Source organism: Protomyctophum bolini (genome assembly GCF_963924005.1).
Source record: "Protomyctophum bolini genome assembly, chromosome: 16".
Taxonomy (NCBI): Eukaryota; Metazoa; Chordata; class Actinopteri; order Myctophiformes; family Myctophidae; genus Protomyctophum; species Protomyctophum bolini.
This window is the reverse complement of record NC_137877.1, coordinates 37,537,511-37,560,010: the sequence shown is the minus strand read 5'-3', so window position 1 is coordinate 37,560,010 and position 22,500 is coordinate 37,537,511. Positions and strand designations below refer to the sequence as shown.

General features: G+C 44.9%; 1 protein-coding gene across 1 annotated transcript in view; it reads left to right on the top strand.

Annotated features, from left to right (window-relative positions):
- sema5ba (sema domain, seven thrombospondin repeats (type 1 and type 1-like), transmembrane domain (TM) and short cytoplasmic domain, (semaphorin) 5Ba) overlaps positions 1-22,500 on the top strand; it is a gene marked incomplete at its 3' end in the record, with an annotated part of 237,128 nt that overhangs the window by 213,234 nt on the left and 1,394 nt on the right. The window contains 6 exon segments of the mRNA XM_080786023.1: positions 10,031-10,148; positions 11,807-11,991; positions 14,651-14,794; positions 15,518-15,665; positions 19,027-19,252; positions 22,327-22,497. Of these exon segments, the coding sequence (XP_080642149.1) occupies positions 10,031-10,148; positions 11,807-11,991; positions 14,651-14,794; positions 15,518-15,665; positions 19,027-19,252; positions 22,327-22,497 (992 nt within the window).

Genomic DNA, 22,500 nt, shown 5'->3' with positions numbered 1-22,500 from the left:
GGAACAACACGTCTTCAGATGGGGGTCGACGCCAAATTAAAGATAAGGCTCCTTGACCTGAAATAGTTTGAGAAGGACTGACATTAGAAACATGCAGGTTTTTCAGAAAACTGTCAGGATTTAGAAGACATTTGTAGAGAATCGTCCTCGGGTCTATAAATAAACACCAATAGGGGTTCCCGTCCTGAATGTTTTAATGCGTGCTGTTGTCGAAGGACCAATTTCCATCGTTTAGGCCGCAGAGCTCCTAATGTTTTTATTTCACGACTGCACTGATGACGTGTTTTTTTTATCCTGTCGTTTGATTCCATCTGTAGTCGCGGTCTTCTCATGTAAAAGCACTTTGTTTCTAAAAGTGCCCTATAAATAAAGTTTATGATATTATTATATGACCAATCAGAGAAACACTTATGCAGCGCGCGCGTGTGTGTGTGTGTGTGTGTGTGTGTGTGTGTGTGTGCGTGCGCGCGTGTGCGTGTGTGTGTGTGTGTGTGCGTGCGCGTGGACAAGGGAGAGAGAGACAGACAGACAAAGTGAAGGTATTTATTACTAGGGCAGAACACTGTTGCTTTTATCACAGGCTGCGTCCGAAATCATTCCCTATGCCCCATATAGTGCACTACTTTGAGGTTCCGCCATTTTGTTATAGTGTCCGAATATGTAGTGAGCATTTTTGCACCCTAACGTAGTGGACTGAAGTATCCCACAATGCACCGGGAATTGTAGGGAGCATCCGATGGTCACTACAAAAACACAGCGAAGCAAATCTGCCCCATAATGCATTGCGCAAGCTCGCTCTTGAGCGCACATGCACGCGTTTGCGCACGTGCGCTGCTTCTGCATGCATGCGCTCATTGCGCTCCAACTCAGAAGAGGCAGAAGTTGAACCAGCGAAAGAAATCAACACAAATGTACTTTTTAAACTTTCGTTTTCCCCTCTTTTCTTCCCTGGCGGATCTCGAAGCTACAGATCTCGAGACAAATGATCTGTGCATTTATTTGAAATTGTTTTATTTTATTTATAATAAATCTACTCGTTTGCAATAGTATTACTAATCTGATTAATTGTATCACCCAGGCCCAGCGCATGACGTTAGGAGAGCAATCAGTTGCTTGCTGTAGAATATATTTGTGAGATTCTTTATCACAAACGTAGGCTAAATATGCATGTGAGACACATATTAATTGTGTCCGAACATATGTTTTATTAATATTCATTCATTCCTGCCATGAATATGCTATCTAACATTATTTCATTGAATTGCAATAAATTGCAACTTCATTGTGTAGGCAGTCATTTATTGGACTGCTGTTTCTGTTAACACCAAACGTCCGTATTGTGAGAAGAGCTTGTAGATCGGCTACTTTTGGTAATTCTTTACCAAAAGTACCCAAGTAAAAGTATACAACCTCACAACACGGACGTCGCGCGTTGCTTAGATCGGCTATTTTTGCCGTATCCCCCCCGCCACAGGATTAGCGGGGGTTCATGTGGTTAAGATTAAATCATGCTGCTGATATTTTCATATATTGTCAAGGTTGTGCACTGTTTTCCCATAACAATGGGCCTATGATTATTATCAATAAATTAATATTAGACTATATCCATTATCCTAAATAACCTTTTTATCATAGATATATAGGCCTAAATGCCTGCAAACATATTTTCATTAACCTATTTTTTCCTTTATTCATTCATGAATTTAAAAATAACTTTACAAACTGTCCTTGCAGGGAGGTGACAGCCAGACTTATTTGATACAGTCTGTTCCTAGCGGAAATTCAGCAGCAGCGTTTTGATTGGTTTCTTGTAGTCAGTTGATTCTTCATATCCAAATGAGTGAAATGGCCGGGATGATTTGTTTATTTTTCAAACAGTTCTTAACTTCTTTATGAGGCGATCTGAAAAAACCTAATGGGGATTTCATGCAAATAAAAAGTACATGAACCCGCGGAACTACAGCGCCCTCTATCGATATTGACGTCAGAGTCGGTGCTCCCCATACAGGGAGTATTGTCCGAAATCATCACTATAGAGTCCACTAGAATCTGGATCCCCGTATGGGGGATAGGGAGTAGGGAACAACCCTAGCAATTCGGACGCAGCCACAGTCTTTGTTCTGTTTTCCAAACCTCCGCATGGTAGGCCTTTCCTCCTACACTTCACTCTACTGCACCCTCCCCTACAGCTGTGTTGTTTTTTATTTTAGTTTTAGTCATAGTCTCTTGAATAGTCGTCATTTTAGTTTTAGTCACGCTTGCTGAAAATAGACAATCTACAAGCTCACAACGCGTCGCGGAGCGATCGGCTATTTTCAGCATGCAACCCAAGTATAAAATGACTTATACTGGATCTCCTGTCCACTAGTCCCTTCCTATAACCTTTTAGTCTAGTTTGAATTTGTTGACGAAATTGTCAGTATATATAATGCAGTCATAGTTTTAGTCATCGCAGCTTAGTTTTCATTTAGTCTCCGTTTAGTTTTCGTCAGTGGAAAAAGGTAGTCGACGAACATCTTTCGGCTTAGTTTTATAGTGGACAAAATCCTCCTCCCCTACAGTAGTACAGTACATATACTGTACACCCTTCATCCTCCCCTACAGTACAGTACAGTACAGTATACATACACCCTTTTCCTTTCAACCTTGATGTGAGCAGACATACTATACGTCTTGTAACCCGGCCACCACCTCCCTCCACCAAATCCCCACAGATGCTGACAAAGTCAAACACATACGCTCCCATTTCCCGGGAGGTCGTAAAAAAAAGAGACTGAGTGACAAAGAGAGCGGAGGGGACAACAGTGTCCCGTGCGTGTGCGCGTGCGCACGCGTGTGTGTGTGTGTGTGTGTGTGTGTGTGTGTGTTTGTGCGTGTTTCTCCCTCCATTCCTAAGTCATTGTCTGTTGTTTTTACACGGCCACCACATCTATTTTACCCTCCGACGTCTCGGTGCTCTGTTGACTTTGCCCACCTCTCCCTCACTGTCGCGTCGTCGTGGTGGATCTGCCAACAACATGGTGTACACAGTACGCCTACAGCAGGGCTGATACATGAACCATGCTCTTTATTTAACACTTTGTCTGCAAAAATTAATTTGTCGCTAATGCCCAACGGTTCACTGCCTGGATATCACTACCCTTTGAAGAGCCGCCACCGGGCCAACATCGTCGTTCCTTTTCATGAAAATCCGCTTCTAACCCATTACTTTAGCTGTTGAAAAATAGCAGATCTACAAGCTCGTATAGCGCGGAGCCGAGTGTCGCGCTATACGAGCTTGTAGATCTGCTATTAGGCAGTGACTCGATCTACTCCGAGTCTCTCTCGTGTGACTGAACTTATCACCCTATCTCTAATCTCTAAAGGGAGATGCCAATACTTATAGTGTTGATGACATTGATTATTTCCATTGCAAAACGATACAAAGTCAAACGACACGATAGGATATTTTCTGTTTACATAACCTGTTTGTTCCCTTCTATGCTCCGCCGATGACATGATGTGAGGTGACAAGCTGCTGATGTGCGCGTACGTCCTACAAAATAATAATAACAATCATGAAAATATAGTAAAAGCTATAGCATTGTGTGCTGAATGGCAGTCTGCCATTTCTTTACTGTCTCTCTCTGGGCGTCTCTGGACCCAAATGCCATCATTCATCGGGGCCTGGCCCCAGCTGGGGGGCTAATTGGATATATTAGCATCAAGCAGCCAGCAAGACGTATTCTGTATTCCAGATTTATCACGGGTTATAGCGCTCCTGCTAGATCATTCCAGTCCACCGAAACATGGGAGTATAGAAAGCTCCAGGGACAGCCTAAGCTGTCCTCTTGGGGAAAAAGTACACATGCAGAAGAGAGATCCTGTTGTCACCGTTGGTCTCGGGGGGGGGGGGGGGGGGGGGAGAAAGAATGGCTGTTTGAGTCACAAAGCCTGTGGGAGCAATGCTATGTACTGCAATTGCATGTAGACTTGCAGCGTAGCTTTTCAGACAATATACCCAGACACTGTACTGTACTGTACTGTACTGTACTGTACTGTACCGTACCGTACCGTACCGTACCGTACCGTACCGTACCGTACCGTACTGTACTGTACTGTACTGTACTGTATGTGCACGTGTGTGTCAGGCATATATATATACAGCCATTTACGGAGTGGGTGACAATTTCAATTCAGTAAATTAGCCTTTCCGACGGTTATGTTTGTCATTATCTGCTGATGACTTGCCAATAAAGCAGAAGGTGAGCAATTGTTTTTATATCCGCCTGTTAACCCATTCTGAACGGGAACCCATTTTGGTGTCAGCATCATGTCATGCTTTAGCTATTGAAAAATAGCAGATCTACAAGCTCATAGCGCGCCACCGAGTGGCGCGCTACGAGCTTGTAGGTCTGCTATTTTTGAAAAATCGAAGAACGACTGACATTTTTTTAAATCTGATCTCAGGTCAGAATGGGTTCATCAGACCAGTGTGTGTCCAGTGGAAACCTCGTATGAATCTGATCTCAGGTCAGAATGGGTTAAAAAGAGCCCTGCAGTAAAAAACGGGGGACAATGGTTTCTGACAAGCGCTCACAGCCCCTTTAAAAATGTCCATTAGGCCCCCGTGCATGCAGAAAGGAGGAAGCGGTTTTGGATTTATATCTCCCGGTATGTCGTTTCGTTCAGACACATTGTTTTACGGGCCGGTAGGTTTTTAGCCCCTTCGCTCTTGTTTAAAGTTTAACGGGCCTCGTTGAGTGGGGGCTAGCTCTGTTTTGACATAGCGTGCGCGGCTGCGCGCCACCGGCATATGCATGAGGGCTGCTGAATTAAACATCAGCCCCTCGTCGTTCGTCCATGCCCAGCTGACTTGTCAAAAACTGTTCTACTCTGGTTATCACTCACTCTCTTTCTCTCTCTCTCTCTCTCTCTCTCTCTCTCTCTCTCTCTCTCTCTCCGCCACACCAGGCTACACACCGCGCCACACTGACACACACACGCCCCTTATATATATGCACACATTCAAGGGTATATCACGCACGCAGCACAGTACGGTACATGCCCTTATAGTATGCACCAATTCAAGGGTATCACCAAAAGACACTTTTATACGCACCCACCCACCCACCCACCCACCCACACACACACACACACACACACAGACACACACACACACGCGCACGCACAGCACACATTTTGCATGCTCACAACCTCACACACTGCAGACTCCATTTCTCTGGCTCAGCAGTCTCAGCCACCTGTCCCGGGCGACAGCTCTGTGTGCAGCAGAGTCTGTTACACAGAACGGAGCTATAAGCCTCTCCTCTCCTCCCCATCACACAGCTCACTGCAACACAGCCTCTCTCTCTCTCTCTCTCTCTCTCTCTCCAACCTCCACACTGTCTCTCTCTCTAATGGATTTCTGCTCGCTTTTTCTTTTTTAAGAATTCTTCCCATTTTGATGGCGTGTCAAAAAAGAATGGGAAGGCACAGAGTGCATCGAACTGGTGTTTTTTTGTGTTCCTGCTGCAGAAAGAAAGGTCAGAGTTGTATAGCTAAATGCCTCATGGGGTTTTTTTGGACCCACCTGATAGCAGACCTATTCAAGCTCGTAGCGCGCCACTCGGTGGCGCGCTATGAGCTTGTAGATCTGCTATCAGAATGCCACGCACGGCTGGGTCTTCTGCCTCCCTGACAGTGGCCTTGTGGTTATACAGTGTCCGGGCACAGTGGCACAGTCGGTATAGTGCCGTACGTCTCCTCACAGCTAGAAGTTCCTGGGTTCGATTCCCGCTGGGGACGCTGTGGGCACTGGGGGCGTGTTCCCTCGGGGTTGGTGAAAGGGCCCTTTCTGTGTGGAGTTTGCATGTTCTCCCCGTGTCCCCCTAGGGTTAAGTATACCCTCACAAAAAAACATGCAGTAATCCTGGTCTCTAAAACTGCTTCCCCCCTGGCCAACCGGGGGCGCCTGATGGAGGGGAAAGGAACTGGTTGGAATAATGTCGCTCCGGTCCTCCCTCTATGGTCATATAGATATATATCCCACTGACTGAGCCCCAGCATGCAGGTCCCACTGACTGAGCCCCAGCATGCAGGTCCCACTGACTGAGCCCCACCATGCAGGTCCCACTGACTGAGCCCCACCATGCAGGTCCCACTGACTGATATATATGTTGTTCCAGGGAACACCCAGAAGCAAAGACTTGAGTTAAAAATGTTCGCTGTGATAGAATATATATATTCAATGATTTGTGGCACATTTTCAAGACCTTTCAACACCTAAAGTATAACATAATGCTGAAAACACCAAAAGGGGGTTCCCACCCAGAATGGGTTAATGACAGTCAAATATATATATGCAAAAACATCACATACAGTAAACACGTAGAAATGTTCCGCCAAAAAGTCAACTCTACGACGTCACCCCCTATAACACCCTAACAATGCATGTTGGTTAATTGTTTGCTAAATTCCATGTACCATATGTACTCGGATGACTTTTGCAAGTCACTCTGGATAAGAACGTCTCGCTAAATGCCTGAATTGTAAAGTCGTACGGTTGAGCATGCCCTGCCCTGCTTATTTCTCCATAAAGCACCATCCATCCAGTACGGTACGCGACTACGCGCGGCAGTCAAACTAGTCTGCTCAGCATTTTCTTTCAAGCCCGGTACCACATTTTCTTGGTCTTAACCCATTCTGGGCAGGAACCCCTATTGGTGTTTTAAGCATTATGTTATGCTTTAGCAGATCTATATAAGCTCATAGCGTGGCACTGAGTGCCGTGCTATACGAGCTTGTAGGTATATTTTTGAAAAATCATGAAAATGTGGCACAAATCTTTGAAAATTATATTCTTTCAGAGCGAACGTTTTTTAACTCAAATCTCTGGAACAACATATTTACAGATGGGGGGTCGGCGGCCAAGTACAGATACATTTGAGCGTCCTTGAAGCATGTTTGAGAACCACTGACATAGAAACATGGGTTTTAGCCCTGTGAGAACCACTGACATAGAAACATGGGTTTAACCCTGTGAGAACCACTGACATAGAAACATGGGGTTTAACCCTGTGAGAACCACTGACATAGAAACATGGGTTTAACCCTGTGAGAACCACTGACATAGAAACATGGGTTTTTTCAGAAAACTGTCTGGATTTAGAAGAAATGTTTTAGAACCGTCCTCCAGTCTAAATGGGTTAAGAGCTTAGCGCATGGCTGGGTCCGAACCATGTAGACTCCTCCTTTTCACAGGGCAGCGTTCCTCCTGCTACTTTCATTAATGCAAACAGGGGCTTAATCCAGGACCAAAATGGACCTCTTGTCTTTCCCCTAGCTGCCCCACCAGCCAGCCGAGTGCCTCCTCCTGGCACTATTTACCTGCTTCTAATTAGCCCTCGACGAAAATCCTCTCCACTTTCCCCCTTTCTTCTCATGGGAGAATTGTTTTCCCCTCCTCCGTGACTTCCTCTCAGAATAATTGTATAACCACTTTATAGCTGGATTCTAGGCTAGCTGTTTGTGGCCAGTGTTGTTTGTTTTGCTTGCACGTGAGCCCGTCATATGAAGCGGCGAGCGAATGAGAATTCAAGCCGTGCCACAATAACGCACGCTTATAGACATGGCGTTATTGTGACACGTGTGAAACATGGCTGACCTTGAGCCAAAATTGACAGCCCCGCTCCCTCCGTCTGTCTTTTCTGAAAATGGGCTGTTTGGGGTTCACTGGACCGAGAACTCGCTAATGGCTATGATTATTGTTTTGTCTGCACCCGTTAAATTACTCCGGGAGTGCTGGCCAGTTGCCGCAATTGTACCGACGCTTAATTAAAATTGCACAGGTTTTTCATTTTTCATGCTTGGCCACATTTTGGAAGATGCTCTCTCACCACCAGACTGCTGGTGGTGGAATTTAGCAACAACTCTATAGAGAGTTATCTCTCTCTCTCTCTCTCTCTCTCTCTCTCTCTCTCTCTCTCTCTCTCTCATGCTCTATTTCACTCTCCTTCCTCCATCCATCTTTGTTCCGAGTGTCACCTCTGGCGTGCTGGCTAAGCAATAATGTTTCTATTATATCTAAGCAGATCCTCGAGGCGACTAATATCGAGAGCTCGGAGCGCTGTGTCAACACTTAAGTGTTTTCCTCTCCCTCTCCCCCAGGGCTAAAAGACTACAGGGCTTTTTCAAAAATATAAACCACACGGTCGGAGACAGAGAACTGTACAGTCAGTACCGGGACAGAGACTAATTAAAACAAAATGTCCCATTTCACCTCCCCTCTCAGCTGGATGAAGAGACGGGGACGGAGGGGGGAATGGAAGATGAAAGGATAGTTAAGGACGAAGCAGGGCACGAGAGAGGCTGATGCAAACGGGGGGGAGAGGTTACGTTACACACACACACACACACACACACACACACACACACACACACACACACACACACACAGGGGGTGAGAGGGACGGAGAGAGAGAAGGGAACGGGAGGTTAAAGAGGACGAATTCAGCGAGGACCCCGAGAGAGATGGTGGGGAATTATAGAGGAAGGAGAAGCCATGGGGGGGCTGCTGGCCTAGCGGTCCAGGCGCTTGCCACATATTATATAGGCCTTGGCCTGACAGTGTGTCGCGTGTTCGAGTCCCGTTCAGGACGACCTTTGCTGCATGTCTTTACTTTTATTTACTTGTTTATATGTTTATGTAGACGGGACAGAGCATATTAATGTACAGTACAGCGTATAAATACACTGGATTTAGCAGAGATGCTGTTTTCCATCCGTAGTCCATCCGGACATTGAACACTAAACACAACTGACATTACAAGACATGACAGCATACAAAAACATGTCTGTCCTCTATCTCTCTCTCTCTCTCGCGCTCTCTCCCTCCCTCTCTCTCTCTCTCTCTCTCTCCCTCCCCCTCTCTCTCTCTCTCTCTCTCTCCCTCTCTCCCTCTCTTTCCTGTCTTGATACTATCAATATAAGGCAGAAAAAGCCACAAAAAAAAGCCAACTAAAAGGAGATAGCCAAAGAGAAAAGGGAGATGTTGTTGTGCTGTCTTTATCGTATCTCTTGAGGCATGTGTGTATATCGGGCGTCATTAATAGCGTCAGACTTAATAGCCCTCATTAAGCCTGTCTGTGTTTTAACTGGCGGCGAGCTTAAGTACTGCATGCCTCGCCGAGTGTGTGTGCGTGCCACACAGTGTACAGTATGTACAGTACGCCTCGATCTGCCCGTCCCGGTGCCTGGGCAGGCGAGAGAGACGAGGCGTAAAAATACCTGCCGTTTGGGGGGGGGGGGGGTCATGTATAGATCCCTCCACTTTTTTGAAAGTCTTGGATTTTGTAAATCCCACCTTCGATCAAGTGTCAATACTGATTATGCAAGCTAATTAAATAGGACATACAACAAGCTATTAGATGCCATCATAGCAGTTAAATGCAGAGGTCGACGTCACGAGCCGTGACTGAAATAAGCAGTTGTGCTGAACTGCTACGAGAGACAAGGAGCTCTCTATATCGTGTCGCTCACAACATGAAAAGCTTTGTTGTTTTCACACTTTCAGGCTCTCTTATTAACTAAATTATGTTTGAAAGGCTTGATTCATAACGTGGTGTCGAGTGGGTTTGAGAGGTTCTTATACTTTTGATTTCAACATGTGCTGTGATTTTCCAGTTTTCCATGTGTTTATGAGGTGACAGTCACAGTACTTCATTAGACACCCTCGGCGTGGGTTGTTACTGTATGTGCAATGACTTTGTGTTCAGGGTTTCTTCCCGGAGGCTGAAAACCTTTGACAGTGAAAACGTGCCGATGGAAAAAAAATCAGTGATATTGTGATATCACAATATCATCCCTTTATCGTTATCAACAGCTGTTGAAGGTGCGGCTTCGGTTCAGGTGGATTCACCACCATGTGCCACGTACCCGTCACCACCACCCACCCACACAGTCGGGACGCGAGTCAACAGTCTGTTTCGAGAGAGTCTGTCTCTAACTCTCTCTCTCTCTCTCTCTCTCTCTCTCCCATCCCTCCCTGAAGGTTGTGTCTGGAGGCGCGGGACCCGTACTGCGGCTGGGACCTGAAGCAGCGCCGCTGTACCACCCTGGAGGACAGCTCCAACATGAGCCAGTGGAGCCAGAACATCACCGTCTGTCCCGTAAGACGCCATTTCCTCTCCTCTCCTCCTGCTGCTGCTGTTTGGTGACTTGTTCCCCCACAACTGTGACCCCGTCGGTGACAGGAATGTCTGCCGCACTGTTGTGCTTTCTCCTCCTTCATGGCATGTTCCCCCCTGTGGGAGCCCCCTGAAGCCCGGAGGCCCCTATAGTAGTGTTTGTTTGCTGTTTGTTTGTCCGGTGTCAAAACCGTTGGCACAGCCCATGATTAATGACCCTCTGCTGTGCTGTAACGTAATAGAATAGAGGAGAACACAACACTGTAGTTATCTGGCGCCCCTTTTAGAAACCACATTTTTCTTGTTAAAGAGAAAATAACTTCTGCACAGTTTGTTAGTTTAGTTGCGATTAAAACACTTTCTTTTCCCTATTAGCGATAACAACGCAGCTAGGGGGGCCTCGGTCAGGTTATCTTTTCCCCTCAATGGAGAGAAAAAAAAGGCCCTTCCAGGAATTGAAATGTTTGTGTGCTCTGCGATGTGTGCAGGGGGATTTGTAAATGCTCACCGGCGTTTTTCTGTAACTTGACTTTCATGGCCAGTATACGTGTGCCACTCGTGCTCTGTCCGCCATCAAGCGATTATGTGTTTTGCGGGGTAACGCTCTGTTAAAACTGTTTTATCACACCAGAGAAACTAAATACATTTAGTGCAGATATTCCAGATACTTCTAAAAATGAGGTACACTTTTCCATTATTGTTTGTGGGCAGGGGGCATGCCCAAGAGTGAAAGAATTCTGTGAAGAGGTAAAGGAGGGAGATTCAGAAGATATTATTGATAAATGTTGGAACTGAATTGACTCAAAACTTTTTCTATTAGGTCTTTACCCAATAATGGTCCTAAGATAAAGAGTAGCGAACAAAGCAACGAGCAAAAAGGGCTATAGCTTTATCGTGGAAAATGATAGGCAAACCAAGTATCGCTCAGTGGTTTGAGGAGCTATAAGTTTAAGTGCCTTCTCTCTGGAAAAAAAATCACTTATACTCCAGTCTAAAGAATAAACAAAAGGTGTTATATATTATATATCGGGGACGGTTACAGTCAATGATTTAACAGATGAGTCTGAAAATGTCTAATTGTATTCTCTGCCGTTGTTTGGACTTAAAGGGACACTTCACCATTTTTGCAAAAAAATATATGTTAATGACGTTTAGAAGCTTTAGATCACTTTTCTGGGGGTATTTATGTTTGTAATATGTGGTTTTAGATATTTTAGATTGTAGCAGTGAGCCTGTTGTCTCTGATGTCATGGACACTGGTCTCACTACCTTCCTGGACTACAATTCCCATAATTCTTTGGTGCACTGCTCCTCCTTGTGGATGGGGGGGAGAGCTGTCTTACTAAGACAACATGTAGTCCAGGAAGGAAGTGAGCCCAGTGTCCATGACATCAGAGACAACAGGCTCACTGCTACAATCTAAAATAATATCTAAAACCACATATTACACACATAAAGACCCCCAGGAGTGTGTTCTAAAGCTTCTAAACTTCATTAACATATATTTTTTTGCAAAAAGGGTGAAGTGTCCCTTTAAGGATTCTGTTGTATTGTCTGATAGTTATAGTGTTGTCATGTATTGTTCTGTTTGTTTGTGGGACAAAATAAATAAAATGTGTTTTGGGGGGGGTGGTTTCCAGCTGCGGAACCAGACCACCCACGGTTTCTTCGGCCCCTGGGCGCCGTGGCAGCCGTGCAACAACGAGGACGGGGCGGACGGGGTCAGCTCCTGCCTGTGCCGCTCCAGAGCCTGCGACAGCCCCATCCCGCGGTGCGGGGGCAGGACCTGTGAAGGGCCCTCCATCCAAGTGTCCAACTGCTCCAGGTAGAGATAGTACACTTACACACGATAACAAGACAACTCACCCCGTTTCTGTTTTCCTCCCAGAATTTTACCCCAGTGAGGGGTTGGAGAGGCTGGATGGACAGCAGACGGCTGGACTTTGAATTTCTCTATAACTACACTACACTTTCATGACAGCAGACAGCCTAAGTACAAATATAATTTATGAAAAGCTACTACAGTGAAGTCTGTTCACAGATGTTGTTGTAGGATATGTGGGGATTATCTGACGAGGTACCATTTGAGTGGGCAAAACCTTACATACATACATACATACTAAATAATACTAAATTGTTTATAGGGTCAATATAAGTAAAATAATTTAGCCTTTCCACAGGAGTATCTTTTTATATTTTTCCAAAAAGAATACAAACATCCAATAGCATAATTATTACAAAGAAATTCCGGGAGGAAAAACGGGCAAGCACCGGGGTGAGTTGTCCAGTATTCATACGGACCTATTAACCCATTTAGGCCTGACGTTGAAATTTAAAAAGAAATCTTCTAAATCCTGACAGTTTCCTGAAATACCTCATGTTTCTGTATCAGTGGTGCTCAATATTTCATGTCAAGGACCCCAAAAATGATATGTAATTGGCCACCGCGACCCCCATCTGAAAATATGTTGTTCCAGGAACCCCCCAGAAGCAAAGATGTGAGTCAAAATGTTCACTCTATAATAATATATATTCAAAGATCTGAGCACATTTTCACGATTTTTCAAAAATAGCACACCTACACAAGTTCATAGCGCGGCACTCAGTGCCGATCGATGACCACTAAAACTGTACACGACAAGACCATATTTTCCTTTAAACTACAGTACGTTGAAATTGCATTGGCATTTTGCTGTAAACCAATTATGTTCACGGTGGCATGTGATGAGGTGGATAAATAATGCAGGTTTATCCACTGCCAACATCTACATTTAATAAGAACGACAAAGTCAAAAAGCTGGCCAGCGCTGTTCTTCTATAAACCACCAGTATTTTATCTTCCAGAATATTGCCTCTGTTTCTACAGAGATAATAATGTTCAGCGTGTGTTGGACATGGTTGCAAATTATCCCCGAGTGGGAATCAAATGGGTTTCTAGCATTATTCTTTAATCCATTCTGACCTGAGATCAGATTCATACGAGGTTTCCACTGGACACACAATGGTCCGATGAACCCATTCTGACCTGAGATCAGATTCTAAAAATGTCAGTCGTTCTTCGATTTTTCAAAAAATAGCAGACCTATGAGCTTGTAGATCTGCTATTTTTCAATAGCTAAAGCATAACATGATGCCAACACCAAAACGGGTTCCCGTTCAGAATGGGTTAAACACTGCTATTGCAGCCGTAACGGGAGCTCATTCACTTTGACACATCCACCTTGGGGAACAATCCCTGCGAACGCAAAGATGAGAGGATGGATCAAGAAGGAATGGAATTGTATTAGACACCCCAAGTCTCTTGTGAGGCTCTCTACCTGTGTCTTCGGGGGGGGAGATTGGCCAATCAGAGGTTTTGGAGCCGACAGGGCTATAGTATACAAAGAGCTTATAGGCGCTCTTGGATCACTCTGCCAGATTTAATCCCAGGTGGAAAAAATTGGAATTGTGGCTTTAATTAAATCACAAGGAGTAGCTCTATACCCAAGCTATACAAAGCACTTCAGCAAATTGAAGGAACGTACGTGTTCGTGTTCGTGTTCTCCCCCCGGGTCAAATTGAGTGTCGTGCATAATACGTCTGCTCTTCTGTGCCACAGAAGGACAAATTAGACGGATGATTTGCAATATTTACAGTTACTAAAACCCCCTGTGGGGCTGTGCTGTGCATGGAACGCGCGTGTCAAATTTGAAGTCGCAGTGGGGCGAGTCGGTTTTCGAGTTACGTGGATTTCAGACGTACATTACACACGTACAGAGATGTACAGGTGCATTTATTGCGAACGCAGTGAGCACTTACTATGAGACCTAGCAGATCATGTCTGTCTGTCTGTCTGTGTGTGTGTCCGTCTGTGTGTGTGTCCGTGTGTCCCCCCTTTGTGCCCATATATGGAGCTGAGTGATTTGTTTGCGATTGATGCAACACACTCCATATTTGGACGTATAGCTACTCTGTAAAGAAAATACCTTTTCCCTCATTTTCTGTACAGTGTTAATGTGCGTCGACTACCTTTTTCCACTTACAAAGACTAAATGGAAACTACATGAAAACTAAGCCAGGATGACTAAAACTAAGACTAAATATACTGTCGATTTTGTCAACAAATAAAAACTAAACTGAAATGTTAGGGACTAGTGGACAAGAGTACAAGTCATTTTACACGCGGTTGCATGCTGAAAATAGTTGTGCAGCGTTGTGAGCTTGTAGATCGGCTATTTTCAGCAGGTGTAAAATTCTGTCATTATGACGGCATCAAGGCCCGCCAAAATACATTTTAGTCGACTAAATCAACTGTAGATTCAGTCGACAAAAAGTCAACTAAAAACTAGACTAAACACTAACACATTTCAGGTGACTAAAACGTGACTAAAACTAAAATTTCAAAACATTTCAAGAGACATATTTTCTGCCAAAAACAACACGGGTTCTGTATGCTATTTTTTTTAATGTTTGTTGCATTAAAAAGGCTTTGTTTCTCTCTGTAGGAACGGAGGCTGGACGCCGTGGTCGTCGTGGGGCCAGTGCAGCACCACGTGTGGCACCGGGTTCGAGCTCCGCCAGCGCTCCTGTAACAACCCCTCGCCACGACACGGGGGCCGCGTGTGTGTGGGACCGGGCCGGGACGAGAGGTGAGCCAGCCCATTCTGACCTGAGATCAGATTCTAAAAATGTCTTCTACTGTACGTCAGTCGCTCTTCGATTTTTCAAAAATAGCAGACCTACACTCGGTGGCGCGCTATGAGCCTGTAGATCTGCTATTTTTAAATAGCTAAAGCATAACGTAATGCTAACACCAAAACGGGTTCCCACCCAAAATGGGTTAAAAAAAACGTTCGCTCTGAAAGAATATATATTCAAAGATTTGCGCCACATTTTCATGATTTTTCAAAAATAGCAGACCTACAAATTTGTAGCGCAGCACTCTGTGCCGCGCTACGAGCTTGTGGATTCAATGATTTGAAATCGACACAGTAACTATTTAAAATACATTGACATTGTTTTAAACTAAATAATGAATCCCCTCTTTTTATTTTATCTTCTAAAAGTTGCTAAATACCACGCACAAAAATGTAGTATCAATACAATTTATTAGTTGCACAGCAAAACAATTCAACACCGATTATTTGCTTTGCAAAATGATACGACACATAATCAATCTTGCTGTTCTCATTTCGATATACTTCTAAATTAGTGCCGTTCCATCGCAAACCTCTTAATTCAGCAATTTCTCCAAAAGGTAGTCGACGAACATTTTCCGTCTTAGTTTCAGTGGACGAAATCAAGACTGCGGTCCAGGTCAGTAACTGATCCCAGGTCAGTAACTGATCCCTATATTATTCCCCGTGGTCCAGGTTCTGCAACGAGGGCGTGTCCTGTCCCCAGCCCATCTTCTGGTCCCCCTGGGGCTCCTGGACCAAGTGCAGCACGGAGTGCGCCGGAGGCGTCCATTCCAGGGTTCGAACCTGCGAGAACGGCAACAGCTGCGCGGGCTGCGCACTGGTACGACATGTTCACGCGTGCACGCGCACACACACATGTGTATGGACATCGTGTATACACGCACGCGGACACACATATCACTAGCTACTCCCATAAAAAAAGAGTTCCACTGTGTGGAGTTTGCATGTTCTCCCCGTGTCCCCTAGGGTAGGTAGTACCCTCACATGTTCTCCCCGTGTCCCCTAGGGTATAGGTACCCTCACATGTTCTCCCCGTGTCCCCTAGGGTAGGTACCCTCACATGTTCTCCCCGTGTCCCCTAGGGTAGGTACCCTCACATGTTCTCCCCGTGTCCCCTAGGGTAGGTACCCTCACATGTTCTCCCCGTGTCCCCTAGGGTAGGTACCCTCACATGTTCTCCCTGTGTCCCCTATAGTGTAGGTACCCTCACATGTTCTCCCCGTGTCCCCTAGGGTAGGTACCTTCACATGTTCTCCCCATGTCCCCTGATGGAGGGGAAAGGAACCGGTTGGAATAACATGTTCCTTCCACACGCTACGTCCAAACCAGGGAAACTTCCCCCCTGTCAGGCGTAAAGGAGCGACTTGGACACTCATGCATGGAAGGAAGCATGAGTTCAAGTCCGTTTCTTTCCCCAGGCCGATTTGCTCGTCAACCTAATGACGTGAATACTCATTTAATGTTTGTGTTGAGGACAAGCATCTACACCATAGCTGGATATACAGTAGGAGGGGCTGGAACCCCTCAATAATATGTTACACAGGACGTAAAGATGTCCATTGTCCGGTTCACGCAAGACCGATGGACGCATTAGGTTCAGGTTTAGGTTTATTTATTTAGCACATAGTATACAAAATAGACGATACATATCAAAGAACAAAAATACTGTGCAAGGAAAGGAAGAAGCCAGCTGGCTCATTTTGGAACCCTTTCCTGTATGGAAGAGGCCATTGATTAAAACAGATTAAAAGTTCATTAAGAACAATACAAAAGACTACAAGTTGGCAAAGGGAGCAGCTGTGCAATAAAGAAATAAAAACACAAGAGACTGCAAAAGGGAAATAAACAATACATCAAACTAAATCATGTAATCTACAGAGAGTATAGATTAATTCCTGGTTCTCTGCTTCTATACAGTTATGAGAACGGCAACACATAATGTCCTCGGTCCTCATCTCTTCGGAGACACTCGTATATTAACTGAAAGTTGTAAATGTAATTATCGTAAGATACATTAATCTCATAAGTGTTAGTCATTATGTAATTTGTGCACATGAATAATGCGAGAGAGAGAGAGAAGAGAAAATTAGGTAGAGAGTATACTCTCGCACGCACGCACGCAAAGATCATATTAACTGACTGACTGTAAGATCTGTATCTTCATCTATGAGTGCATTATGTTATAATACACTTGTGGTCCTCTTATCTGTACAAAAGATGACTACAGAATGTTTAAAGGGATTGTGACATTAAAAAAAAGGTTTTGGAATTGTTCTTATTTTTTTTAGGTTTTCTAATCTCAATTGCACCCAAAAAACATGAACTTTTAACATTCAGTAGATTTTCTGTGATCTGGGGTTTTCTGGCTCAAACAGGCCTCTGATTTGCCGGCAGTTTGTGATGTAAGATCCTGCAAATCCCATATATGTCAATGGGATTTGCCAGCAGATGTCACTGTTTTCACTGTTTTGCCTGTTTTCATTGTAGCTCAAAAGGCTTCCAAACCCCAAAGGAAACTTCAGACCACAGAAAATCCACTGAATGTTCAAAGTTCAGTTTTTTTGGGTGTAATTGAGGTCATAAAACCTAAAAGAAAAAAGAAAAAGAAAAATAAATGAAAATGAATGTCATAAAACCTTTAAATATAGTAGCCTCATAGAGTTATTAAAAAGAAAAAAAAACAGCTGATGGTGTCATGGCAACACAAATGAGAATGGAATGTAGCTGTACTACTGCTCTAGAAAGAAAAAGACAATATTTTCATTATTTTGGGTTGTCAATCAATTAAAGTGTGTGTGTAGTAGTCTGAATTGCAGTTTGCTATGTCACGAAATGGTAACTGTTTTGAATCAGATTCATAGAACAACAGTTGCAACAGGGTAGATAATCACACCATGCCCACAACAGGGCTTTGCGGTCACCCTGGAAGAGAGTGTCATCCCCTCTTCAAAAGTTAAAAGCAGTAAGTCGCAACATTAACTTAACTAGGGTGATGCTCGTTGGGACCACATTTCCCTCAATTATGCAATCAAGAGTCCTTAACGCAGTTACTGCAGTAGCCTATACCGAGTGAGAGCGAGTGACGTCAGGACTTCGGCGCTCTATAGTGTCCCCCAGAACGGGGGCATGCCATAGTAGGCAAAACATTCTGTGAAAACAGTCGAACGTTTGGTTTAAATGGCGATCACCAAGCTCACGACACGAGCATTTTAGATCTGATTTGGTGTAAATGGGGGGGGGGACGACGACGACCAAGTAGAAACCTCTGGGGGACTCAAAGTCAATATAGGGGTTTAAAGCGACTGCACCTGCCTTAATATTTGCTCTGGTTTCTGTTGTTGATTCGTGAATGTTTATCCAGAGTTTAGGGAGACGCAACAGTTCAAACCTCTGAGAACCACAGGCAAACACAGATGAATGTTCTAAGAAACCAACACTCCACGACGCGCTGTTGGGAATTCCATTGCTGCACTGATACCTTGAACCGCCACCTTGTTTTTATTTTCTATGTGTGCCATTTTCTTTTTATTTCTGTGTTTTATGTGATTCATGTTATCTGCCTCTTATGCTTTTTGCTGTACACCAAATCGTACCTTCGGGGACAAACAAATGAATGAACCCATTTAGACCTGCGGACGATATTGTATTTGTATTTGTATATGTAAATATGTCTGAAAACATGTTGTTCCAGGGAACCCCCCAGAAGCAAAGATTTGAGTTAAAAACGTTCACTCTGAAAGAACATATACAGTATTCGAATATATTTGCACCACATTTTCACGATTTTTCAAAAAATAGCAGACCTATACAAGCGTCAAGCGTGCCACCGAGTGGCGCGCTCTGAGCTTGTAGATCTGCTATTTTTCAATAGCTAAAGCATAACATAATGCTTAAACCATTCTGAACGGGAACCCATTTTGGTGTTAGCATCATGTTATGCTTTAGCTATTGAAAAATAGCAGATCTACAAGCTCATAGCGCGCCACCGAGTGGCGCGCTACGAGCTTGTAGGTCTGCTATTTTTGAAAAATCGAAGAACGACTGACATTTTTATAGAATCTGATCTCAGGTCAGAATGGGTTCATCAGACCAGTTGTGTGTCCAGTGGAAACCTCGTATGAATCTGATCTCAGGTCAGAATGGGTTAACCTGAACCTGAACCATGTATGACTTCCATCCAGGAATACAAGGCGTGCAACCTGGAGCCGTGTCCGGAGGTGAAGCGCAACACGCCGTGGACCCCGTGGATGCCCGTCAACGTGACGCAGGGCGGCGCGCGCCAGGAGCAGCGCGTGCGCTACATGTGCCGCGCCCACCTGGCGGACCCGCACGAGCTGCAGATCGGCCGGCGGAAGGTGGAGACGCGCTTCTGCCCCAACGACGGCACGGCGGCCTGCGAGACCGACAGTAAGAGAGAGAGAGAGACACACGTTGAGGTGGAACAGACAAGACACGCACACTTCACAGGGTGTATAGGGATGGCGCTCGTTAATTTGTATTGATAACGAGGCACCTTATCGATCAGGCTTGTCGAGCCGGGTTCTTAACGAGCCCACTGTCGAGCGTTCTCTATTATTTTGTGGAAAGACGGGAGACGACAATAAATTCTGAACAGAACCAGTTATCTTTTACTATAGGGCCAAATACATAACTTTGAGGCAATTGAGCTTTTTTACCAATAACATAATATTAAAGAAACTGTTAACTGGTTAATGTGAGTATGTACCGTCACTTTAAAAGCGAAATTTCTTTACAAGGACAGCGTTGGTTGGCAGGTATTTATTCCTTGATCGCCTCTTCTTGTCTTGATTGTTTAAACATGGCCGCTATGCTCGATAACATGGCTTGATAAAGCCCAATGCTTATTGATAACGGGCACTCGACAAGGTTGTTATCGGACACACACACACACACACACACACACACACACACACACACACACACAAACACACACACACACACAGTGTACAGGACCATGACATAGGTCATGGATCCGTTAGATATCCTCAGCCTGTTCACAGGGTCACAGTCTAGTGGTGTGTGCGACGTGTGCGTACGTGTGTACATCAAAGAGAGGGGAGAGAGATAAGGGCAAGACTACTCAGGCTTGCAGTCCTTTGCTCTCCTCTCCTCGTCTCGGCCATATACCTCTTCCTCTGGCCCTATCTGGCCCTCCATGGATTACCTGTTGGCCCCGCAGGGTGTCAAGCTGTCAATCCCCTGGAGGCTCCTCAAGGCATGCTTCCACCCTGTGAGGGAACCCCACCGCCAAGGAAGAAGAGCCACACATCCTACTATAGAAATGTGCCACGTCTCTGTCTGTCTGCATGCACGTATAACTCGAGAACCGTTTGACCCACCCACTTCACGTTCGACACACGCGTTCCGCACCCCCACGGGGAGGGCAGTGCCCGGTATCGAGTTGGTCGGACCCACGGTTCTCCAAGAATCCGCCACAAAAGGCTCTGGTCAGGCTCTGCCTGCAGTGGGCCTAATGAGGCCAAGTCCTTTCACCTGGGCCAGGCTCTGCCAGTGGGCCTATAATGAGGCCAACTCCTTTCACCTGTGCAATTTCCAGCCTCTGCCTCAGCCAATTGAGGCTCAACCAATCGGGCTCTGCCAGTGGGCCGAATTGAATGCCAAGTATACACTTTTCAGTTTGCAGTCTTCACTCACAGGCACATACACCACCTAATTGGCTAACATTGGCTTTCAAAGTTTGCAGGACTGGCCCGTTTTTGAACAAAAAGCCTCAAATCATGAACGCAATTTACGTGAAATCTTTCACAGACTTTCCTACTATAGGCTGAGGAATATATATCCCATTCCCTTTTCACATTGGCCTGTTATAGCGTGTTTTTGCAAAAACACATTTTTGGAAATGAAAAATGCCTCAAATCATCCAATTTCCATTTAACCCATTCTGAACGGGAGCGCATTTTGGTGTCGGCATCATGTTATGCTTTAGCTATTGAAAAATAGCAGATCTACAAGCTCATAGCGCGCCACCGAGTGGCGCGCTATGAGCTTGTAGGTCTGCTATTTTTGAAAAATCGAAGAACGACTGACATTTTTACAATCTGATCTCAGGTCAGAATTGGTTGATCAGACCAGTGTGTGTGTCCAGTGGAAACCTCGTATGAATCTGATCTCAGGTCAGAATGGGTTAAGGCATAAGAACAAATGGCACCCTTTTCACATTGGCCTATTATAGCGCCACCAGGAGGCCACAACCTGACCTGGCCTGGTGGAGACCAGGCCCCGAGGGGCACTTTTTCTAGTTTAGTTTAGTTTAGTTTATCTTTTTTAGCACATAGTTATAAAACAATAGACAATACATATCAATGAACAAAATACTGTGCAAGGAAAGGAAGAAGCCAGCTGGCTTATTTGGAATCCTTTCCTGTATGGAAGATATCATTGATTAAAACAGATTAAAAGTTCAATAAGATATAAGAACAAGACAAACACAAATTGACAAAGGGAGCAGCTGTGCAATAAAGAAATAAAAACACAGAGACTGCACAAAAAAGGGCAATAAACAATTCACAACAACAGAAACACAAAAGAAAAGAGAACACACATCAAGCATGTAAACTAAAGCGAGGAAGAAATAAGACATTGCTTTAGATGTTTCTTGAATATTGGCAAAAGGATAATGAGGACTTTAGTGATGCATCTAGAGAATTCCACAAAACGAGGGCCTCTGTAAGTTTGATGAATGATTGATGTTTTGAAGTACGACAAAAAGGTAATTCAAAATCATCTCTTTGCCTTGTGGGGAGTGAATGTCAGAAGTAGCACGAAAACAAATATGAACAGAAGAGGAAATGCATTTTTTTTAATCTAATTTAAACATAAATAAATAAACTTGGCAATGATGTCATTCTTGTACTCCTTTCTAGGGAAAGTCCCATGTTTAGGAGTTCCTACTATACAGTATGTACAGTATGGGGTTTTGGGGGAACATTTTTGGAAATAATGCCATGCCCAAAATTGGGATACAAGGCAGGCTCAAAGTGGTTAAGAGAGACACCACTTTTCCCCCTTTTTACCTCCTTTATGCTGAATTCCTGTTCTGTTCTTTGGCTATTTTGTACTTAGTCTCTAAATGTTTTGATGAATTGAACAAGGTGGACCCCTCTTGTAAACGAGTGTAATGCTTTATTGGGGTCGTCCACTGTCACACTCAATGTCTTTGTATTGAGTTGGTGCTTGAAACGTACTGTAATTCTGCAAACTGTTAATAATCAATCAATATTAGGCGGGTTAGCATATCTATAGCAACACCGATAAGGAGCACCAGAGCGGACATGGGGTCTCTGAGCTAGTGCTCGCTAGCGCTCGCTAGCGCTCGCTAGCATTCCTGTGGTGTTTTGGAGTGCAGAGGTTGTTCCGGGCACAGAACATGCACAGAAATAGTAGAAACCCATGTATTATAGCTATGGCTGTACCCATGTCTTCCCCCCCCCTCCCTGCAGCTCTGGTGGAGGACCTGCTGAAGAGCCCGGTGGTGAGGGTCGCCGCCGCCGGGGGCGGGGGCGGTGGCGGTGGTGCCGCGGGCTGGTCGTCGTGGGAGACGTGGTCCAGCTGCTCCCAGAGCTGTGCCAAGGGCTACCGGACGCGCCGGCGCTCCTGCTCCACGGCCGAGGGCA